This window comes from Alligator sinensis, unplaced genomic scaffold (genome assembly GCF_000455745.1).
Source record: "Alligator sinensis unplaced genomic scaffold, ASM45574v1 scaffold876_1, whole genome shotgun sequence".
Taxonomy (NCBI): domain Eukaryota; kingdom Metazoa; phylum Chordata; order Crocodylia; family Alligatoridae; genus Alligator; species Alligator sinensis.
In genome coordinates this window covers 880,771-901,351 of record NW_005841938.1, presented here as the reverse complement: position 1 = coordinate 901,351, position 20,581 = coordinate 880,771, and the positions used below count along the sequence as shown (strand labels likewise).

General features: G+C 41.1%; 1 protein-coding gene across 2 annotated transcripts in view; it reads right to left on the bottom strand.

The window, feature by feature from the left end:
• The window catches only part of LOC102382057 (canalicular multispecific organic anion transporter 2), a 361,044-nt gene that overhangs the window by 35,330 nt on the left and 305,133 nt on the right, over positions 1-20,581 (bottom strand). For both annotated transcript variants that reach the window (XM_014518064.2, XM_025199148.1), the window contains 6 exons: positions 9,125-9,301; positions 7,101-7,226; positions 5,701-5,838; positions 3,735-3,860; positions 2,580-2,641; positions 1,089-1,220 (listed from right to left, as the gene is read on the bottom strand). In XM_014518064.2, coding sequence (XP_014373550.1) covers positions 1,089-1,220; positions 2,580-2,641; positions 3,735-3,860; positions 5,701-5,838; positions 7,101-7,226; positions 9,125-9,301 — 761 coding nt within the window. The remainder of the gene's footprint in view (positions 1-1,088; positions 1,221-2,579; positions 2,642-3,734; positions 3,861-5,700; positions 5,839-7,100; positions 7,227-9,124; positions 9,302-20,581) is intronic.

Genomic DNA, 20,581 nt, shown 5'->3' with positions numbered 1-20,581 from the left:
AGAGTGCATAGAGCAGGGGAACAGAGCAGTCTCTCTGGAAAACAAAGAATTCAACAACTGGAGGAAATGGAAAATCAGGCCCCTCTTAAAATTTATGACTTTAAAGCTGACGCCAGAGTGAGTATTTGCTTAGAAACACATTTGATACCAGTCAGTGGGCGGGAAAGATACAGTGATAAACAAATATTTGCATTTCTAGATTAGATTGAGAGTTTCCAAGTGAAATAATACCTTATTTAGCATGTTAAATACATTTACATTTCGAGCCTGATTTTAGCTACCTTTGAAGGCTATGGGAAGCCTTTAGCTTCACTAGGAAAAGGATTAGGGTCTTGTTTGTTTTTTGTGTTTTTTTACTTGCTGGGATGATCTCTTTAATAGTCTCAAGAGAAAAGCCAGACAAGATAGCTTATTTCTAGTTCTTTATTCCCAAGCCCAATACTTTATGCTAAGATCTGTCATCTCATGTCCAGGGCAAGCAGCAGTTTCTTTCTGAAAATGCACTTTATATCTGATCTGAAAAGTGAGTCAGAGAATAAAAGTGACGTGGTTTGTTATCTACTGCGTCTCACTGGTCTATGGTCAAACTTGCTCATTTTTAAACAAGCAGCTATTCCTTCGCTGTGAACTCAGCCAGCTTCTGTGAGCTCTCACATTACCAGTAGTAACAATTCGAAACTTAAGCCTGTAAGTACAAGGAAGTAGCCAGGAATAGTTATTCTGCAGTGCCTATTTTGGACTGCCTCCCAGTATGAACACACTTAGTCTACATAAAATTCACTCACCAGCTCTGAAGCTTTAAATGCACACTCTAGCTTGTTTCACAATAGCTTCCCTGTGTAGTCAACCTCTTAAAAAAACATTGTCAAGAGTTTTATAGATGAAGCATGAGCCCCAGAGAACCAGAGCTCATGTTTCCATCACTGTATTCGAGCAGTTTGAATACTTGCAGAAAAGAGACTGGGCAAGTAGATAGATGCTGTTTTTATGTAGGTCATATTCAGAGTAGACATTTTCTTTATACGTGTAACATCTGTTGAGATAATTCAGAGACCAACCTCTGCTTGCTGAATGGTTAAAACACTTACTGGTTGCAGTCTGCTTTTTGTTTATCCCACTCTTTTTGCAGCTGTCCAACGACCACTTTCGAGGTGTCATCTTCATTCAGTGACCATAGGTCTTTTTCTTTAAGTGGCCTTTTGTAACCAAGAATTGCCATGCTATGTACAGAAAAACAATGATCATAGTCCAAATCAATTTTGGATGATAGATTTAAAAGCATCCATTAATATGAGAAACCAGTTAGCTAGCAAAAGAAAAAGAAAAAGAAAAAAGCAGATACATTCCTACATTAAAAGTAATAATCAGACCTAAAAGCAAAAACTGTATTATAAGTTCAACAGAATGAGGCCAAGAAGTTTAGGCCCAAGTTTGAGTTGAAAACCATTTTTAATTTAAAAATAAAAAAAGTCACAACTTAAAAAAAAAATCAGTGAAAACAATTTTAAAACAATAACACCATTTGCAGAAGATTTATGCTTTTACATGCGAGTACAAAGATGTTAGGAAAATAAAATAGCTAAACCTGATTTACTGTTTGAGTCAAATGCATGCAAAATCAAGCTTATGCAAATGATTAAAGGAAAATTGGATTTTCCCCCAAAAGAATGAAAAATATTATTTTTCAATTGCATGGTCAGGATTAAGTTTTCAAACTGCTTAGAGGATACTTTCTCATGGGAATCACGCATTGAAATCCCTTTGGAGTTTTAAGCATCTCACTTTCTTATTAAAAATAGCTTTTCTGGGCTGTTACAATAGCTAATAAGATGACACTGCCGGGGCCATCAAAATGACTGTCTGTAAGACTGAGTCAAAAGCCCAGATCCCAACATGCTCAATCTTTAAGGGTAGCTTGGGTCTAGACGTGAACTTTGCAGTGGGCTCACTGCTCTATTATGGGATGAACAAAAATGTTAGATTTGAATCCTGGTCTGAACTTTGCGTCTTCAACCCACATATAACACCTATGGGTATTTATACACATGCTCCAGGAGGCGTGGGGGCGCGATTTAATTCAACTTTATTTCCTTACTACATAGAAGAGTCCTTTGTGGGGAGGGAAGGGACCCTCATATGCAAATATCAACAGGAAATAAAATGCATCCCCAAGTGGACTAAAGGTGGCTGGTATTATTCCTGTAATGCAACATGTACTTATGACTACACAACTAGCTTTATTTACTGTTAGCTTTCCAGGATGATGTATGCAAAAACAGATCCTGGTGTTTGCTTCTTAGTTATGCCACTTTTTGTTCCACCTCCACATTTCTGAAAGATAGTCTGGGTATCACTGGCCACTCCCAGACAGATGTGAAAAATTCCTTCCCCACCACCACTGCAGTGCAGATACCCCTTGGGATAAAAGAGCATGCAACACTGAACAACCAGGAGGGAAGTATTTGGGCCCAAGTAACTTTATCTAATACACAGCGCCGGAGTAATTTTTTTGGTTGTCAGCTGTCCAGTATATTTTTTGCCAAAAATGGGTTATAAAAGTCTTGACAAGATAAGCTCACCTTGTAAACCACCAAAATGTTAACCTTGAAAGAAAGCCTGAATTCAACTCTGGACATGGATTCTGCATTTAGAAAAAATACCAACATGTTTGAAGTAATATGGCTTTAAAAAGAACACAAGATGTTTGAGTCATTTTTTTGGTATATAGTGGAAAGCAAGTTCTGCACTGTTCCCTAACATGAAGCGAAAACAACTTCTTTCATTTGTCATCTCATACAGAGCTCCTTTCACTCCTTAATAGCCACAGCTCAGGCTGCCTTTTAATCATACTTATATAAAATGAAATGTCATTCTTAGATTTCAGAAGAAATTAATTTTATACCTGAACATGCCCTCCCAGCTTGGTGCAAAAATATATTCAATTGTGGGGACCATTTAAGAAAGGTTGAGTAACAATTTAACCTCTCAACATCACTTCCTTCATATGGTAAGGTTATTCTACATCTCCTCAAAGCTCTTATGAAAACAGCTTATTATAGTAATAGATGCAAACCCTGAGATTTTACCCAGCTTTAAAAGGATGTTCATCAAACTAAAGTCTACCCCTCCTCAGATACCTTTTGGAACAATCAACTTACATTTAAATATGCTATTTGATGACTATTTTAAAAATTGGAGTGGTAATTTAAGACATCTGAGTGATGAGACCAGTAACCAACTTCTGGCATGACTGATCTGAAGTGGATTTGAACTGTAGATCTAGAAGCAAAAGTTTCTATGGCTCATTTCCTAAAACAGTCTCTCTCAACCAGAAGGTCACAGGAAAAAACGGAGGGAAGATCATGATATACTTAAAATTTTGTTACAAATCTCAAGCAAAAAAAATTTCACTTTTTTCTTCCCCACCCACTTTTACCCTCCAAGGGCAAAAACCCTCCACTGACCTCTTGAAACACATACCTGGAATAATTATTCCAGTTTATCATTGTTGGAGTTTTTAATCTTATTTTTAAAATAAATACAAGAAGTCATGAGAACTTTTCTGATTTTGTGGAGGCCAATATATGAAGATTGAGAAAACGTGCCCTAAGCCATCCAAGTGCTCTTTGTGTTTATTATAAAATAATGGAGCTACAAATACAGTTAGTATGTTCTTGTTTGTGCTGCTGAATTAAGCCTCTAGAATATAGTCAGATAAAAAAGATAGTACTTACCGGGTCTGTATTAACGGGGGAGAAAAATGGAGGCCTTTCTTTAAAGCACGAAAGGATCAACTCAATGATTATCAATACGAAGTAGATGTAAAATGTTACAAACCTAAATCTGTCTTTCACCTGGCCCTGGAAAGAGAGCAAAGGAAGTAAAGGATTGCTTTCATTTGGCTGTGTAAGTTCAACATAAAATAATATTGAACTTCCTACTGCCAGTCTGTTGTTTCTCTGGAAGTGAATCCTGCAAAACTAACTACCAGGAATAACTCTTACAAATGTGAGATATATGTGGTAACGCACCTAAATGTGTGCATCGAACTTCTAATTAAGTCCTGATGACATCATAGGATTTATATAAATGTTTCAGCACCTCTTCTGCATAAGGCTGCTTTCATGATCCTTAGGGGTACCCCCAAGATGCTTGCAGGATCATGCCTTTAATGCAGAAACACAGGATTGCCGCACCTCAGCACACCGGATCCATCAAGTCCTGCCTCCTGTCTGTAGCAATGTGCAGTGCCAGATGCTTTCAGAGGAAGATGCAAGGAACTGTGTGTTGGACAATTACATTCTCATTTGCTGTCATTTTCTTGTCAGCCCCCAGAAGTTGAGTGGGAAGGCTGATATCTGATATCAATGATTCCCAAACCTGTGGCCCACAGATAACACTGGGTCCACTCCACCACTGTGTTGATTAAAATTTTGATGAGAGTGCATGGTTGATGGCCAGAGATGTTGATGGTTAGCAGTGCTCTGTTGGCCGAGGGAACTCAGGAACCGCTGCTTTAACAAGTTTTTAAAATCCTGCCTAATATAATTCTGGATGTTCTCACTGTCAATACAAAATGCCTAATCATTAAATGTCAGGATGAGGGGGCTTCGAGCCCTTGGCAACTGCAAGACCAGTAGAAGAGATGTTGTCCAGGGTTTTGCTTTAAAGCTCCATGTCTACAGGGTACCCAAGCTTCACATTTAGTTTTGCTAAAGAATTAGTCACCAATAAAGACTCTTCCATCATGATCTAAGTCAGTATTTTGACTTTTTTGATGGCCTTTTTTAAAAAATTAAAATAGAATTGTATCCACCCAGGTGAATGGTGAGAGGTGGCAGGGGCCACAGCAAGGAAATTCATTGTTACCGTACTTTTCAAATTGAATTGTCTAAATGAATATTGCACAGACTGTCATTTACAGTTTAATTCAATCTCTACTGGAGTGCTTCATGCACTTTAGCATATCAAGATCTCTCCTGCTGAGAGAATCATAATAATAGTAATAACAAACTAGGATTATTATTATTAAAAATAAGCAAATTATCTGCTATATGTCTACAAGGCAAACATAGCACGCTTGAATGTTTTAAAAAAATACTTTTCTCACCAGGCCTGAGATGACCTGATCACTGAAGCAATACAATTTATTTATTTGTGACATGGGAATTGATAAGGGATCTGGCAATCCCTCACTCACCGTGACAAAACCAACTCTGTATTTAAAATGGGAATCGTAACAGCCAAGCTTTGTTTTTCTTCTACTAACTTCTGGCTTTCTGGTAAAAGCCGCTGTAGGAGTCAGAAGCCTGTTCCCACGTCAAGGGTTTTATAGAGTTGTGCAAGGCAGCCAAACTGTTCAGACTCAGGAGGACAATTTCAAGCCCAAATTAATTTCTTTGCTCACTACTCAGTCTCTTTTAAAAGGCAGAGGTTGCTGCATACTGTGCGCTACATATGAACTTGCTGCAGCACTCAGATTCCTGCCAATGTAGCCTCCAGAGGGGCATCCCTTGAATATCCCCACTGGATTATACTGATGTAAAGCAACACATTCCCTCTAATTTAGAGACTGAATCAAGGTACTAACGCCAAACTTCCCTTTCTTCTCTGGCAAAATTCATGTTGAGATGACCCAGGTGACTCCTTCTCCCAAGCCAAGAGACACTTCCCTAGATTCCCCTAGAATCTTTTGCTTACCTGTGTCGTTGCAGACATGATTTTCGATCGGAAGGGGCCCAGAGCACAGAGGATAGATAGAAACCAGAACACAATGAGTATGCCAGAGGACTGAACTCCACGCAGTCGTTCGTACTGAATGAGGATCGCAGCTAATAACTGCAAAGAGTAAAGGTGGAAATGCATGAATACACATCTCACGGCTCTCCCTAGTTGCCCTTTCATCGTGTGCCCATAAGAAAACCTAGCAGCTGCATCACCACTGTCATGGCAGAACCTCCACTACAAACTTCATTGCAAACTATGCCTGTAAAAGCCCAGCTCGTTTCAATGGAAGTCAAAGGCAAAACTTTCTTTTGCCAAGAGTGGCCTTAAGGAATAAATTGTTCTCAGAGCCCTTGGTTTTGAGCTTTGTTTTTACTTTTAAACTGCAGGTTATCGTGTTTGCACTCAGGAACTGCTGTGATTATTAGGGACACAGGTTTTAAACTCTCCACACAAGGTCACTTCTCTCCTGTAGGCAGGTAAATCAAAATTTTGTCTGTGTTTTTAATTTTCCACAGGGAATTAAAAGCTTCATGAATTAGTGTTTCACCTTTTTGTGCACAGCTCAAAGCCAGTTTGAGACCTGAAGCCACTTTGAGACCTTAAGCAACAGGAATTTGGTTTCTGCCCAGTTAAGAACGTGCCTCTGATTTGGGCTGCTGCTCAGTTTGACGCAGCCTGATACGGTGTGCAAGAAAGCACAAGCTTTGCTCCATTATCTCCCAGCTCAGATGAGGTCAAAACCAACCTAACATAAAACACAAATTGCTTCTCTCCAAACAACAACCGCAGTTAGGGCAGAACAGCGAAATTTTTCATTAGCAAATCTGTGATGCAGAACAATACCTTCCATTGCAAGGTTTTAACCTGACAGCTTTAGGGCTCACTGATGTGGAGATGGCCTACACTTAAGGCTTTCTACAGAAACCCATATTTTTCATGCCTAAGTGAAATATTAGCATTTCAGGTTAAACAAGGTTATTTTTAAATAGAGAGAATAATTAATGATGCTGAAATGTGCCAGGCTGCTGGTTCTGCCAGAGCTTCATGTATCAGCTACAGAGCTACACGGCAGCAAGCAAAGCCAGCACCTCTGCTCCCCGCGCCAACATCTTGCTACCATGTCAAACCCATGAGGAGATCAGCTCCAGGGCTGGGAGAGCAATTTATTTTTCAAGGTTCATTCAGTCCTTCTGCTTTCCCCCAACATTGCCAATATAGGGCCAATGCAAGGGGCTGTCCTGATCCACAGGATTCTCTGGTTTAAAGCAGAACACAATATATGACTCCTACCCCATTCATTTACTGGTGTTTATTTTGTCCCAGTGAATGATACGGTTGTTAATCATTATTACTAATTGGAAACCAATACCTACCATTGTGATGCCAAGAATTAGGGGAGTTACAAAATAGACGGGGCGTGGAGTTCTGCTTTGCAGGAGTTCATGAAAAGAGTAGAACAAGTCTGCCCAGCAGACGCACCAAAGCAGAACGCCTAAAAACTAAAAGAAAAGTAGTGTTAAATGGGAAAAGCATGCGATTCATTCCTTCCACACATGCAGAAACAGGGTTTGCATCACCCTACACTTGAGCTGTGAAAAGCTGATGTAAACCAGGTGGGGATCCTAGTATCAATGGAACTGCTGCAACGGTCACTAGCTGAGGATCTTGCTTCATTTATTTTTGTAGGGGTGATAAATGTGATCAGGGTTAAGCCTAACATCTATCTGTTTTCTGCAGACAGACTCCAATTAATTAGAAATGGCTGGATATTGATTCGAAAGAGATGCATCTAGTGATGCATACTCTGGACAGGGAGGCCAGAAGTTTACCCTTGGATTGACTCCATTTCCCTGTCCAAGCTTTTAATGTGGCACTGGAAAGGCTTTTAACTCTCCCTCCTATTGTTTGGGCAATGAGGATAATAATGACACGTCGGTACCTTTTAGAGATATAATGGGAATTAGAAAATGTTCAGAAAGTACCTGAAACTGGGACAGTCTGTGACATTGCTAATTATAAAGAGACCTGCAAAATAACTTGGAAAGTCCCCAACTGTGATTGCACCCATAAAGTAAAAGTCACTTCTGAGAAGAGGCCTCAACATAACGACCATGTACCAATGAAAGCCTCAATGTAGAGATTAAATGAGGACTATATGGTCTGAAGCAAGTCTCCTTCTAGCAAAGAAGTGAACCGTATCCTGTAGACTAGGTGCGTCCTTGCAGTTCACATCAGGCCACGCTCTCATGTCTCTGTGACAGCATTGTCAAAGCGTGCAATTTTATCATGGGTTTCCTGAAATTTGGCAGTTGTCTTAAAATCCTGGAGCACAGAAATGTGTGAGAATGTCAACATTCATTAAAAAAAATGGTTTTAATCCTCATGGTTGTGGGGGAAAGCTTTGAACTCTTTAAAATACAATACCTAAGGGCATCCAGAAGGCTCAAAAATCATAAATAAATCATAAATGTACTAAGATTTTTAAAAATAAAGCCTCATGGGTTTTAAACCAATCTCATGATTTGGGGTAGGCTGATTTAAAATCGTCCAGTAGTTGGGATTGGCAACACTGCAGAAGTCTTCAAGCACACAATCCCAACCTGATGGGTACGAATATTGCTTACAGAGTTGTAATCTGTACTAGGCTTACTCTCTTCATTGTAACCCTCTCCCCCTTCCCCTCCTTCTGTTCACTCCCTTCATTTAGTGCATCACATCTGAATGTAAATTTGAGGGAAGAAAAGTCAAAATTTATGGTGATGGCAAACAAGCCAAGGTTTGTTACATCCCTGGCAAAGCTTCCTGATGCCTCAGTGTTCAGTGCTCGGTATCTATGCAAAGCATTTCTTTATAATCCGTCTAATAAACTGATTAGCACATGTGGAACGTGAAGCAAAAGTTGCCCATCCAGCTTCCTAGCCATCTGCTTAGCTCTTGTGTCAACCTTCCTGTTTACTACAGAAGTATTCATTTTTTAATTGTGTGTATACATAAAATAAGGGGAAAATGATGGCGAGGATCAAGAAGGGATAATTTAGAACCATATTTGCTAGGTTATCTTGTCAGGGCATATACCTAGATCAAAAAAAAGTAACAGGAGACATAAGGGACAAGACATTTACATAGGCCCATGAACAAGTGGGTTGGTAAGCATCAAGCCTTATGCTTTCAGGATGAATTCTTTTCACCAAAATTTCGGTGCTTGGTAAAAAGATTCTCCTTGTTACCAAACACTGTACCATAATCTACAGAAAAATCAAGGAATTTGCATACCCAGTTCCCTTTTACTTGCAGTTTGCCCTCAATGTGCATTTCTTTGCTTCCATGTAGATATGTGAACACCCCCCTTCCCCTCCAAAGGCACAGAGTTTTGCGAAGAGTTGCAGAAAGATCCTACCGTCTTGAGCCTGCTCAACACAGAGAGTATGATGTATCCTCTCTTGTAGTGTTTCAGATAAAGGATATAAAAAGGGAAGGCCGTCCAGAGGTAAATACTGGGGATCCAAGCAAGGATGGTATTCTGAAAACACGGTGTTAGGTCTGGATTATCAGTTTGCACTGTAATGTTTGAATCCTGCAGAAAAGACATATTAAGAAAATTTTAGTGGGGAATTTCTTGACCTCAACAGATGTTTAAAGAAACTGCTTCCAGATACTGCTAGAGTAAGCAAGGACCCTAAGGGCTTTTCAAAAGGGACACATTCAAGATTCTGTAATACCTGTTCCAAGATAAAGGTTAAGAATAGCAGTTACAAGTATTGTGTAACCCCATCCAATATTTTTTACTTAGTAGAGCCCAACCTGTGTACTACAATGGTTACTTCTGTCTTCATATTTTAGAACAGCATTTACATATTGTATTGCACAAATCTATCACATTTTCAAGTTTTCATATTGGCTTAGCTTTATTCAAAAGCCATCAGAACTTACAGCTAATGGCATACCAGCATTTACTATAGTATTCGCAGTACACCCATTCTAACTTTTAAATGGCGATCACAGTGAAATCCTAAATTTGAGAACTTATCTGACCAAACTGATCTGCATCAGGGGAGATCATCAGGTTTAAACCAGCCAACTGTTGGTGTGAGTATCTGGGAAGAGGTTGAACTGATGAGCAATATCCTGACCTTCTTATTCATAACCATGGAATGATAATTCAGTTTATTTTAAACAAAGCAAAGCAAATGAGCACAGTTTACATGGAAGGAGAATGTGCTTCCTCATAAACATTTCAAACTACATTCTCCATCTGCGATCCCAGATGTTGCAAGTCTTATTTTGCAGTTTATAGTTACTGGTTACGAACACCGTCTGGAAATTCAGAACTCACAAGTGGGTAACGGAGCTGACTATTTTTTACGTTAGAACTAAGATATAAAAATTACCAAGCGGTCTGATCTTAACTTGGAGCTGATAAAAATTAAGATCTACCTATGTCTAAGTCACATACACCTGTCTGATTCTTTCTCCGCTTTTTGGGTTGTTGGTTACCAACATAATTACAGTTGCACAATTAAATTACCCCCTTGTAAATGTGTAACTCCTCCAGAAGCTATCTTCTTCAAAAGTGTTTCTTGGGTCTATTGCTACATTTTCTTCCAAAAAAAAAAAAAAAAATTCATAGAAATTCTGAAAGCAACAGCTGCTGTTTGAATGAAGCAGTTGCAATCAGCTCATAAGGCTTACAGCAGTAGTTCTCAAACTTTTTAGGCTTGAATTGTCTTGGAAAATGCCAGCTCTTAGCTTTTTACTCACTTTTTGACTATGGGAAAATAACAGAGCAATTCTTTTGTTGTAAAGAACTCAGAAAGACTACAACAGGAAAGAATGCTTTTGCCACTGTGGATTTCTATGTGAAATCTCTGCATTTATATTATGAATAATGTGTAATTGCATACTAATAATGCTAGTATTGTGTGGCACCCTTAGAAGGATCTCACGTCACCCCTGTTGAAAATCACTAGCTTAGAATAACCAAATGATCACTATGGTAAGGAACTAGCAGAGACATGCTGTATTTCATCAGTCCATGTAGCGTATGAAATAATTCCTTTGAATAACAGCTACTAGACCAGACACATTTCTGGCTGGCATTCCTACTGCTTGATACTACAGCTTTTGCAAAGATGATAGGCAGATGGCAGGGAAACCCAGAAGTGGTGTGAAGTGGCACAAAGCCCAGTGACTTGGACTGAGTTGCACCCTTTGGACCCAATGTTTCTATTTGGCCAACTGAGGAAAAAAGCCCAGTTTGAAGTACTGTACAGTATTATACAAAAGTTTGGTAGGGATGAGGGAGCAGGATTCCTATTTCACCCAAACCGGTTTGCCTATCCCTAGAGGCAATCTCTGTCACGTATAAAGCCGGCATAATAAACCAAGCAACAACAATTATATCATTACAGTATGACCCAATTAAAAAACCCCAAACACAATTAAAAAAAAACAACCCACACACCACGCTAGACCCTGATCTCTCACACTTCACCTTCCTATGGGAATATTTACTGCCGCTCGGAGGACAGTAGCAACACTCAATACTGTTAACACTGTCTGGCTCCTAAACAAGCCTGGTCAGAGCTCCAAATTTCATGTTTCCCTTCACCCAGCCTGGCTGGAACATGACATGCCCTTCCAAAGGGACACTGTGGTTTGAACGCAGGAACTAGTCTATTAAAGTTATTTTAAGCAAGATCCTTCTTTCCTATTTAAACAAGATGTTGTTTGTAATTGGGCATGTGTATTCTTCACCCGCCTGTTAAGTCTTCCTGTTGGAGAAAGCCCAGAGGGGAAGAAGCTAGAGAAGAGAGCTAGGAGAGTGAGAAGGACATTTCTTGTAGAGTGTATAAAGGAAAATGCTGGGCCCCTAAACTTAACTCTTTTTATGTATAGGATTATGCCAAAACGTACAGAAATAGGTTTTCCTAGGATCTACCAGAAGAGCAGGCTTATCCAGAGATTGCCTTTGAGGTGCAGATTGTGCAGGGCCATTAACTTGTTTAAACGTGGCAAAAGCAAATACACTGCTAAATAGGGCTGTTCAGAAAAGCGTTCTGTTTTTCAACAATTTCAGGATTTTCAGATTGGTTTTAATTGCCGCGGAGAAGAAAATAAGACTCTCACATTGTTATGAAGAAACACGAATGAGATGCCCACCCTCCCCTAAAGCCGCAGGATGGGTATCAAAGACGCTCATGTAGGAGGTGGGGGAGACGGGTACAAGTCTCTGCTCATCTGATTTGGTGTAACACCTTGGACCTGGGTCTCAAATGTCCCTGGTGATTGGGCCACTGGCTATTTGGGGGGGCATGTGCTATTCTGCACCTGATTAACTATACTGACAAGTTTTAAGTTTACTTGAAAAAAATATGTTTCTGGGAAAATTTTCAACCTTCATACATTACCATTTCCTGCCAAGAAACTATGTCATCAAAAAGAAAAACAAGTTCCAGCCAACTCTACTTGAAACACCGGAGAGGCCCACTGAAAGTCACTGTGCTCCTAAATTCCTGAGATGTACATGCATACTCCTTGCTGATAAGATAACCTAGTTTGTCTTGACTCAGTAAAACATTAATCTTATAGCTATGAACTGCACAACAAGGGAACCTGGAACATGGGGCGGCTTTCCTGATCTTTTACAGAGCATAGCAATTTTCAGGGAGGATTGTTACATTTTAAAATGAATCAGAATCTGCTGTATTCATGATGTAAATTCCAACACCTGCCCCAACACTAACCAATTCATTCTGAGGCACACTTCAATTTATCCTGTCTATCATAACTCAGCAGACATAGAAGAAGAGTTTGCTGTGGTTAAAGTAATGAGATGCATATGATTGCAAAAAAGGTCTCCTTGCACTGCGTCTCTCAAATGGCCACGTCCTTTGTCTCTACCCTCCCACATCCTAAACCCTGTTCTATGAAGGCTCAAAGAATCCAGCTGGAGTTTGACTCTGACCCACAATGCCCAGGATGGGAACCTTTGAGCCCAGGGATGTTTGGACTTGGTGTTTTGGTCGGTCCTATTAGAGACAGACGGTTGATTCATTGAATATAGATAGGCTGAAGCTAGAAATAGATGTCGCCCAATGAAGTGGATCAGTACTGCTGGTATGCATCCCAGCACTGCTGATCTACTTCACTGGATGACACACGTCACCCATTGATCTTGCAGAACGACCGGCTGCGTGTTCCCCACTTACAGAGATGTGCCCCAGGCAGCATTTGCCTGCTACAGCACATCAAACTTTCCTATCTTCCTTTCCCCCTTCCAAAAGAAAGTACCTGTTGAAAGGTCACTTCTGCATTTTGATATGCCTGTAATGTAAACAGCAATACAGTTTAATCCACACTGAGCTATTCACAGAGGGTCCCTTAGGAGAACGAGCCATTAGCTCAAAGCCAGGCTAAAAAAAAGCAAGCACACAATGCAACCCCTACTCACTGCTCTGAAGGAACCTGAGAAAGACGAGCTGTGGTCTTGTTCTCTGCTTTAAATCTTATCTGGATGACAACACAGGAGAAAGGAATGAGGTTAATGCGTTTTAAACAGGAATCCCTTGTACTGCCCTTGGTCATGATGTGGTTGACGCTGCCTTAATGTCCGATTGCACATTGCAATGCCAGCTTCCTGTAACCCTGATGTAGGGGGAGGCTAATAATTCTCGTTGGGAATTTGGGAAATTATTTTTAATATATTCATTCCTTAGTACAATTTTTTTTTCTCTTTTTACTTCAAGAAAGTACTGGAGTTCAGGCAAAGCATGGGAAACACAAATTCAGGTTCATGTATAATCGGTTGCTATACAAACACTGGCAGCCTAAAAGTAAAATCATGCCCGTATCTGATATTCACACAACAGCCAAGGTTAATATGTGCCATGCTGTTGACTCTTCTTTATTGCTATTTACTGAGCTACTTAAGGTAAAACTGACTGTGGTAGCAGAGGGAGAAAACCAAGGAAGAAAGGAAAGGAGAGGGAAGTTGATAAACAGAGGTAATGAATCTGTACCTCCGTAGGCAACAGTTACAGACCATAACAGATCTTGTTGAAGCATCCATGAAAAAAAAAGAAAAGATTTACAGGTTTCCCTTGCTTTATGTGGGTTCTGTATGTATGAATTCGCTCTTATGCAATCACCCTTTTTATACCAAATATGCACACATTATATGCATATACCAACTATTATACCAAATATTATACCAAATATGCACACGTTATATGCATATACCAAATATTATACCAAATATGCATACATTATATGCATATTCATGCCTATGCGATCGGTTAGGTGGGAGCCCGCAGTCAGCGGCTTTGTGCAGTGCATTGTGGGAGTGACAGGCACCAAAATATAGCCTCCTAAGTGGATCTGTGCCCCTCGCTCAATGTCTGTGGCACGTGTTTCTGTAGCTGCCAGCCACATTATGGCTTCTAGGTGTGCTGCTAGCTTATCTCCTACCTCTCTCCCTGTGCTTGCGTGCACTGTCTGCTATTAGTGATTACCAAACTCGTCTTGTAAAAGTGGTAGAAATGGGTCTGGGGGTCAGTGCAGTTGAGGTAACGTACCCCTATCTGTTACATTGTAAAGTGGGGTCCCTTTATGCGAATTCGAGTTATGCTCTGTTTTCCAGGAACATGTACAGCATAAAGCAAGGGAAACCTGTATCCTGACGGTAAGTGCTGAAAAGACACCTCGCCACCATATACTTCCCCCTAGAGATGGGCCAGTATTTTGCTAACAATGTTCACTCCAAATTCGGGCAATATTTTTATTGAATTCATTTTTGATAACAGTTCCTCTCTCCATCCTGTATCCTGCCTCCTCACCTGATCCCCCCCACCCTGGCACGGCGACCTGTGTTCAGTTCCTGTCTGGATCACAGACCACTCCTAAGCACCTCTCGCTTCTCCATCTCCAAAGTAAGGGTTGTAATGCTTTCTTTCCTTCACCTTTCATCTTATCTATTTAGGCTGTGGGCTCTTCTGGGCAGGGACTGTCTTACAACCCATACATAGCTAATCCCCTGGCATCCAGTTGCAGGGAGGATCCTTCAGGCACTTTCATAATATGAATGGTAACGCAAAAAATTAACATCTGCCTAGGACCGCTAGCAAGCTGCTGAGTCCCAGAAACCCTCAGGCAGTTTTAGAACAAAAGCATGCCCATGCCTGAAAAGCGTGTCACCCTTATACAGAGAAGAGACAACATGCTTCATTGATTGCGAGATGACAGCAGCCCAACCTATTTCCTCCACCTGACTCCATAAATGAAAACCTTGCTAGGGCAAGAGTAATGGCATTATCTATTGCTTGCAACTGTATCCTGGCAACTTTGCTTGTCAAAGGTGGGATGGAGGAAAGGAGAGCTTAGATTACTACAAAACACACATGGCTCAGGTTGAAATTTTTTTTTTCATTTACAAAATACACTGCAATGTTTGCTCTGTGCGCTAGTGAAGGACATCGTTGAGAACAATGCGTTTTCATTTCACAGAGTGAAAACTTTAGGATTTCTTTCACAATTTATTTTAGTATTCAACTGACCTTACTCAACTTAATCTGCTAGACAAAACTCTAAACCACATTCTGCTTTTGGATATAGCCACAGGGCTCCATCAGTAGTATCTCTCCCTCTCTTGTGTGTGCATGCTCACACACAGTACTGCCGATCCCATGCATTAACAACCATGCATCAGGGCTACAAAAAAAAATTAAAAAAAATCAGACTGACTTTCAAAAATCAGGATTTTGAAACTAAAACAGTACATTTGTGGTTGTTTTTCCTTTGCCTTCTAGCACCTGAGCGTCTAGGCTTAGTGTGCTTTAAGTTTCAAAGTATTTACTTACAATTCTGAGGGATGAAACCATTTAAGAAAAAGAAAAAAAAATAGACATGAGATACTGCTACAACCACATGATTCTTGGAGCCGGGGCTTTACAAAATGCATCAAGTATTTCAAGTCACGCGACAGAATTACACGAGCCAGCAACACTGTACACATGCATGCAGCTAAGGATGTAATCTGGCCAACTACAAGAGGATAAATTGCAAGTACACATATATCACTTAGCAATATCATGACTTGGCTCACAGGATAAGAAGGTAAGAAGTGCCACACCGGGTCAGACCAATGGCCCATCTAGCCCAGGATCCTGTTTCCGACAGTATAGATGCTATAGGAAGGAAAGCACTGAACCAGACTCTCTAGAGTAATTTATCCCCTATTCAATATTCTCCCTGGCATCTACCATCATCGGTTTAGAGATCCCAGAGGAAACAGCTCTAATTCAATCTGTCCAATAGCCCTGAATAGATTTATCATCTATGAGGATGTCGTTGCCTTGGACAGGGGGGCAGTACAGTCCGACTGAATTGAGACGATATCTCATTCGTCAAAAACAGGGGTATAAGTGAAGGGAGTTGGGGTAACTGTTTCTAGAGTCAAGTGCAAAGTGACTTCGGAGAAATTATCAATGTTATAGAGGGCAAAGAAAGAAGAGCTCTGTCCCTTGCCTTACACAGGCCTCCTCCTACTCAGAGCATCAGGCAAGTGAGCAAGTTGTCGTGCTTCAATGAAGCAGACAAAAGGAGGGGTTCTTCCGTTAAAAGACTTCCAATATCCTTCAACTGAGAAAAGTGTTGAAGGCTGGATCATCAGAACAGAAGTAGCTTGATCAGAAAAAAAAAGACTGAGGGATGAAAACAATGCATAAGACACTGCCTGCTCTTCTTTATAAGCCTCCACCTTTTATGCACTGGCATGCCTGGGAGGCAGAAGGGATTGAGACTCAGATTAGCACAGATAAGTAGTAAGGAGATTGGTGCAAGACATTCCTAACACTGCTTGAATCATCTGCCTCTCTGGCAGGAGCTACGACAGTCAGTTAGATCCATCCAACACAGTGATTCTCAACCAAGTGCCGCAGCACCCAGGGGCACGGGGAGATCTTTTCAAGGGTGATGTGGGGTGTTGCACAGTGTTAGCACTATTAAGTGTGCAAACACAAGTCGTAAGAGAAACCCAGGGATTTCAACAGTGTCAAAACCATTCCAACCTGCTGTGGGCTAGGTTCTTTGTGACAGAAAAATACTTCTATTTTTTCCTAGAGTCAAAAAATGAGCGAGAACTAAGCTGGCGTTTTTTAGTCTAAAAAGCTTGCAAACCGTTGATCTAACGGGCAGATGGATTGCAGTGCTGACCAGATACAACACCTGGTAGAGGCTGTCTTCAGTATCACTCTGAAGTTGCTGCTCACTTGCATAGTATCCAAAAGCCACGTGCTAAGTATTTACAGTGACTAAGGATGTTCGTACTCCTTGGCTGCCGTGACACTGATGAGACAAATGTTGAGTCTTGGGAGCAAACATTAAAGCAATCAAATCTCACGGCAGGCTAGAGGTAGAAAATGAAACGCTGTTTGCCTGTTATTTGGTCTAAGCCACATTTGGCTTTTGGAGAACGGGCCTCACCCAAGCCAGCAAACACTGACTGGTCCCACAGGACAGACATGCTCAAAGGCAGACCCCTTATTCACATGGACAGGCCCGCTGAGGGCAATGGATCTCCCTGCATGAATAACTGCTCAGCAAGGAGAGTAGGAAGTCTGCCATCTGGCCCCAAACCATGACCGAAATCATGGAGATGAGAGAAAGAGCTTGTGGCATATCAAACCTGAGAAAACGAACCCTCCCCCACCTGTACAACCTTTAAACTAATTTCTTTTGCCTTGACTGAACACATTCTGATGTGGGCTAAATGGAGGAAGGGAAATATGGGGTCTGGTGATGACCGTGACACTGATAATCTTATCGTGGAAAAAGCAAAAAGCAGAACTACTCTGCACACAGTCACATTGTTCCCTCGCTGAGCAAACTGCTTGCGTGCGTGTCATAACTCTTGTGCAACATGAGCCAGCAGAGTGAATGGCACGATTATGAAGTGGTAAATGGTTCTAAGAGTCCAGACATAACCTCCATGAAAACCTAGCCGGAACGAGAACTGATGTTTCTGAGCCTAGGTAGTTAGCTAAAAATCAATTATCTTGACATTCTTCTTTAACACTGTTTTGGTCCCCATTGTCTTACACAGTATCTTTCTCCACCACATTTGTTTTTATGCATAGAAATTAATTTATTGCTGTGTCTCTTCCTGATAAAACAGAACAGGGCTCACCAAGTCACAGCCTGAAGGCTGCCCGCAGCCTATGAGGACATGATTTGCAGCCCCTGGGCTCTATCAGCAGGCATGGGCTCTGAGCTCCCCTCCCTCTCTGCTACAGGGGTAGGAATAGGGGTGGCACAGCCCACGGAGCCTGGTGAACCCATGGCCAGGGGCTGGGGGGGAGGTTGTAGCCAGCCAGGGAGCTGGGAGTGAGGGCTAAGGGGGTATGATACAGCAGGGAGGGTACCCATGGGCTAGACACAGGCATGGGTGAACCCAGCGGCTGCTCAGGGCCTGGACAGAAAGGGGGCCCAGGAATGGTAATTTTAAATATTATTACTATTATCATCATCACCATTATCATTATCTCTGGCAAAGGGCAGCCTGATACTAAAAGTCTGCTCAGCTGCCAGGAGTCTAGTATGGTGCTGGTGGGCATGGTGTAGCCAGGATCCCATGGCCTACATGGTATGTGGCCCCCCCATTACTTAGAAGTTGACCAGCCTGGAATAGAAAATACAACTTTCAGAGTCCAACTCTCCAGCCTTCATTCAGCTGGGACCCTCATCATTGATCAAAAGCATCAAAGGGAACATGTTGTCTCATAAAGTACGATCACCAAAGTATTTTGGGGTTTAATCTGCAAAACCATAATAATGGGTAAGCTTTCAACTGCACCTAAGAGACTAAGGAACCCAAGCCTTATTGAAAGCCAGTGGGACTCAGATTCCTAAGTCACTGGACCCAAATCCACATGGACATTTAGATGCCTACCTACATCTGAGCCCTATGTACTTTTGTGGGGGGGGGGGGGTGTGGAAATACCATATTCCTTGGTACTTACATAGGCCTTTTCAACTTGAAAACGCTTAGAAAAACAACAGTAACTTCAAAATGGAGACCTAAATATTTTTAAATATTAGGTGTTTGAAATATTTAAATGATGCGAGATTTTGTTCTTTCTGTAAAAGGATTTTTTTGTGAAAAGAAAAATTGGGCAGGCCAGTAACATGTATGCAATATGAACTAGCATGTTCCTTGTGGGGTGGGAGGGAAAGGAAAAAATAAAAAAGGAAAAAATAATTGATGAAATGGCAAAAAACCCTGGATGGCCCTGTTCAGTTTCATAGGAGAACAATGAAAATAAGAAAATGAAACCAGATTTGAAGGTTTTAGATTTCAAAACTACATCTGAAAAAAAAGAAAGAAAAGCATTTCTCAAAAAATTTGGACATAGTAAAAAAAAAAAAAAAAAAAAAAATTACTTTTCAGACTAAAAATGGCTTATCATTTGAAGACAGATTATGAATTCGTTCTCTTTTCTTCCCCAATATATTTTAATAAAAATACTTTGTAGAGTATGCATAGGCATTTGAAACAGTAGTAAATAATGTGGGTTTTATTGTGTTGATTGTTGCCCCTGGATCATACAATAACAACTGCAACGCATTATTTATATAAAAAAGGATATAAAATGCATCTCCTAAGATGTTTGGCTGCTGTTACTGGTACGTACACACACACACACACACACACACACACACACACACACACACACACTTTAGCTCAGACAAATATGGAGTGATTGCATACAAGCTATAACATCAGCTAGGAAGGGAGAGATTTATAGCCAAGAGTTAAACATAGCTGTAGCATATTAAGAAGGTAAAAGATCTTGGTTCCATAGGTCTTGCAAAGCACTTTCCACCTTTATTTTTAAACCCCCAGGGTTTCTCAACTGAACCTGAATACACTGCAATCATAAGTATATGGAACAGAAGTAAGTCTCCAGTAATAAAATACTCTGAATTTGACAAAGAGCACAAGTGACATGAAATGCTTTATGGTTTTAGCTGTAGTGATGTAATGAACAATGCCATGATTGTTATGTCCACTCAGTCCTAAAATGACTCCACATTTCATTGCAGATACAGGCAAAATTTATAGAACTCTTAAGTTCTGGCTGCTCGGGGTTTTACACCCCCTCACTTAAGCTAAAAAGATCAACGTTTTGGCTGGGTTTTATGCCCTCTTAAAAGCTGAAGGAACTCACTTAGCTCCAAGTTTCACAATGAAAACTGATCTCCCTGATGACTTTTAAGCCTCAATTAAAAGTCGGACAGTCCTAGGCCCACGTCTCTCTCTCCCTTTTTCCCCGAGACACTATCCTTATTCCTTCTACCGCACATTCCCAGCGCTAGATCCTCTCCATTTCTCCAAGAAAGCCATTCATAGAGTTCTTCTTGGGCTTTGGGACTATTACCCCTACTCAGAGACGGTGGGTGGAAGAAAGGGGAATAGACCTGTTGATCTCAATAGGTAACACAACACCTCTCCCATTGACTAGAATCACTTTCTAGACACTTTCTGGCTGGGCCCCTTCTCCTGCTAATCCTTTTATCTACCATCTGGACCTTGAGAGAGCCTGGGGCTCCCTGGAGCTAAGGAATAGGCCTGTGCAAAGCACCTAGTATTCACTTCGGATTTGGATTCGGCAGATTTGGGGGGCAGTGATTCGATTTGGCGATTTGAATCACTGTCCCGAATCAATTCAGCTGAATCTCTGAATCAGCCAGGCCTATCCCCCCCATCCCCACAATGGCTGCCCCACTGCCCGCCCCAGCTCCTTGAAAGAAAAGGCCCCAACTCAGCAGGTGCTGCCAGGAGTGGGGGGCGATCCCCGCT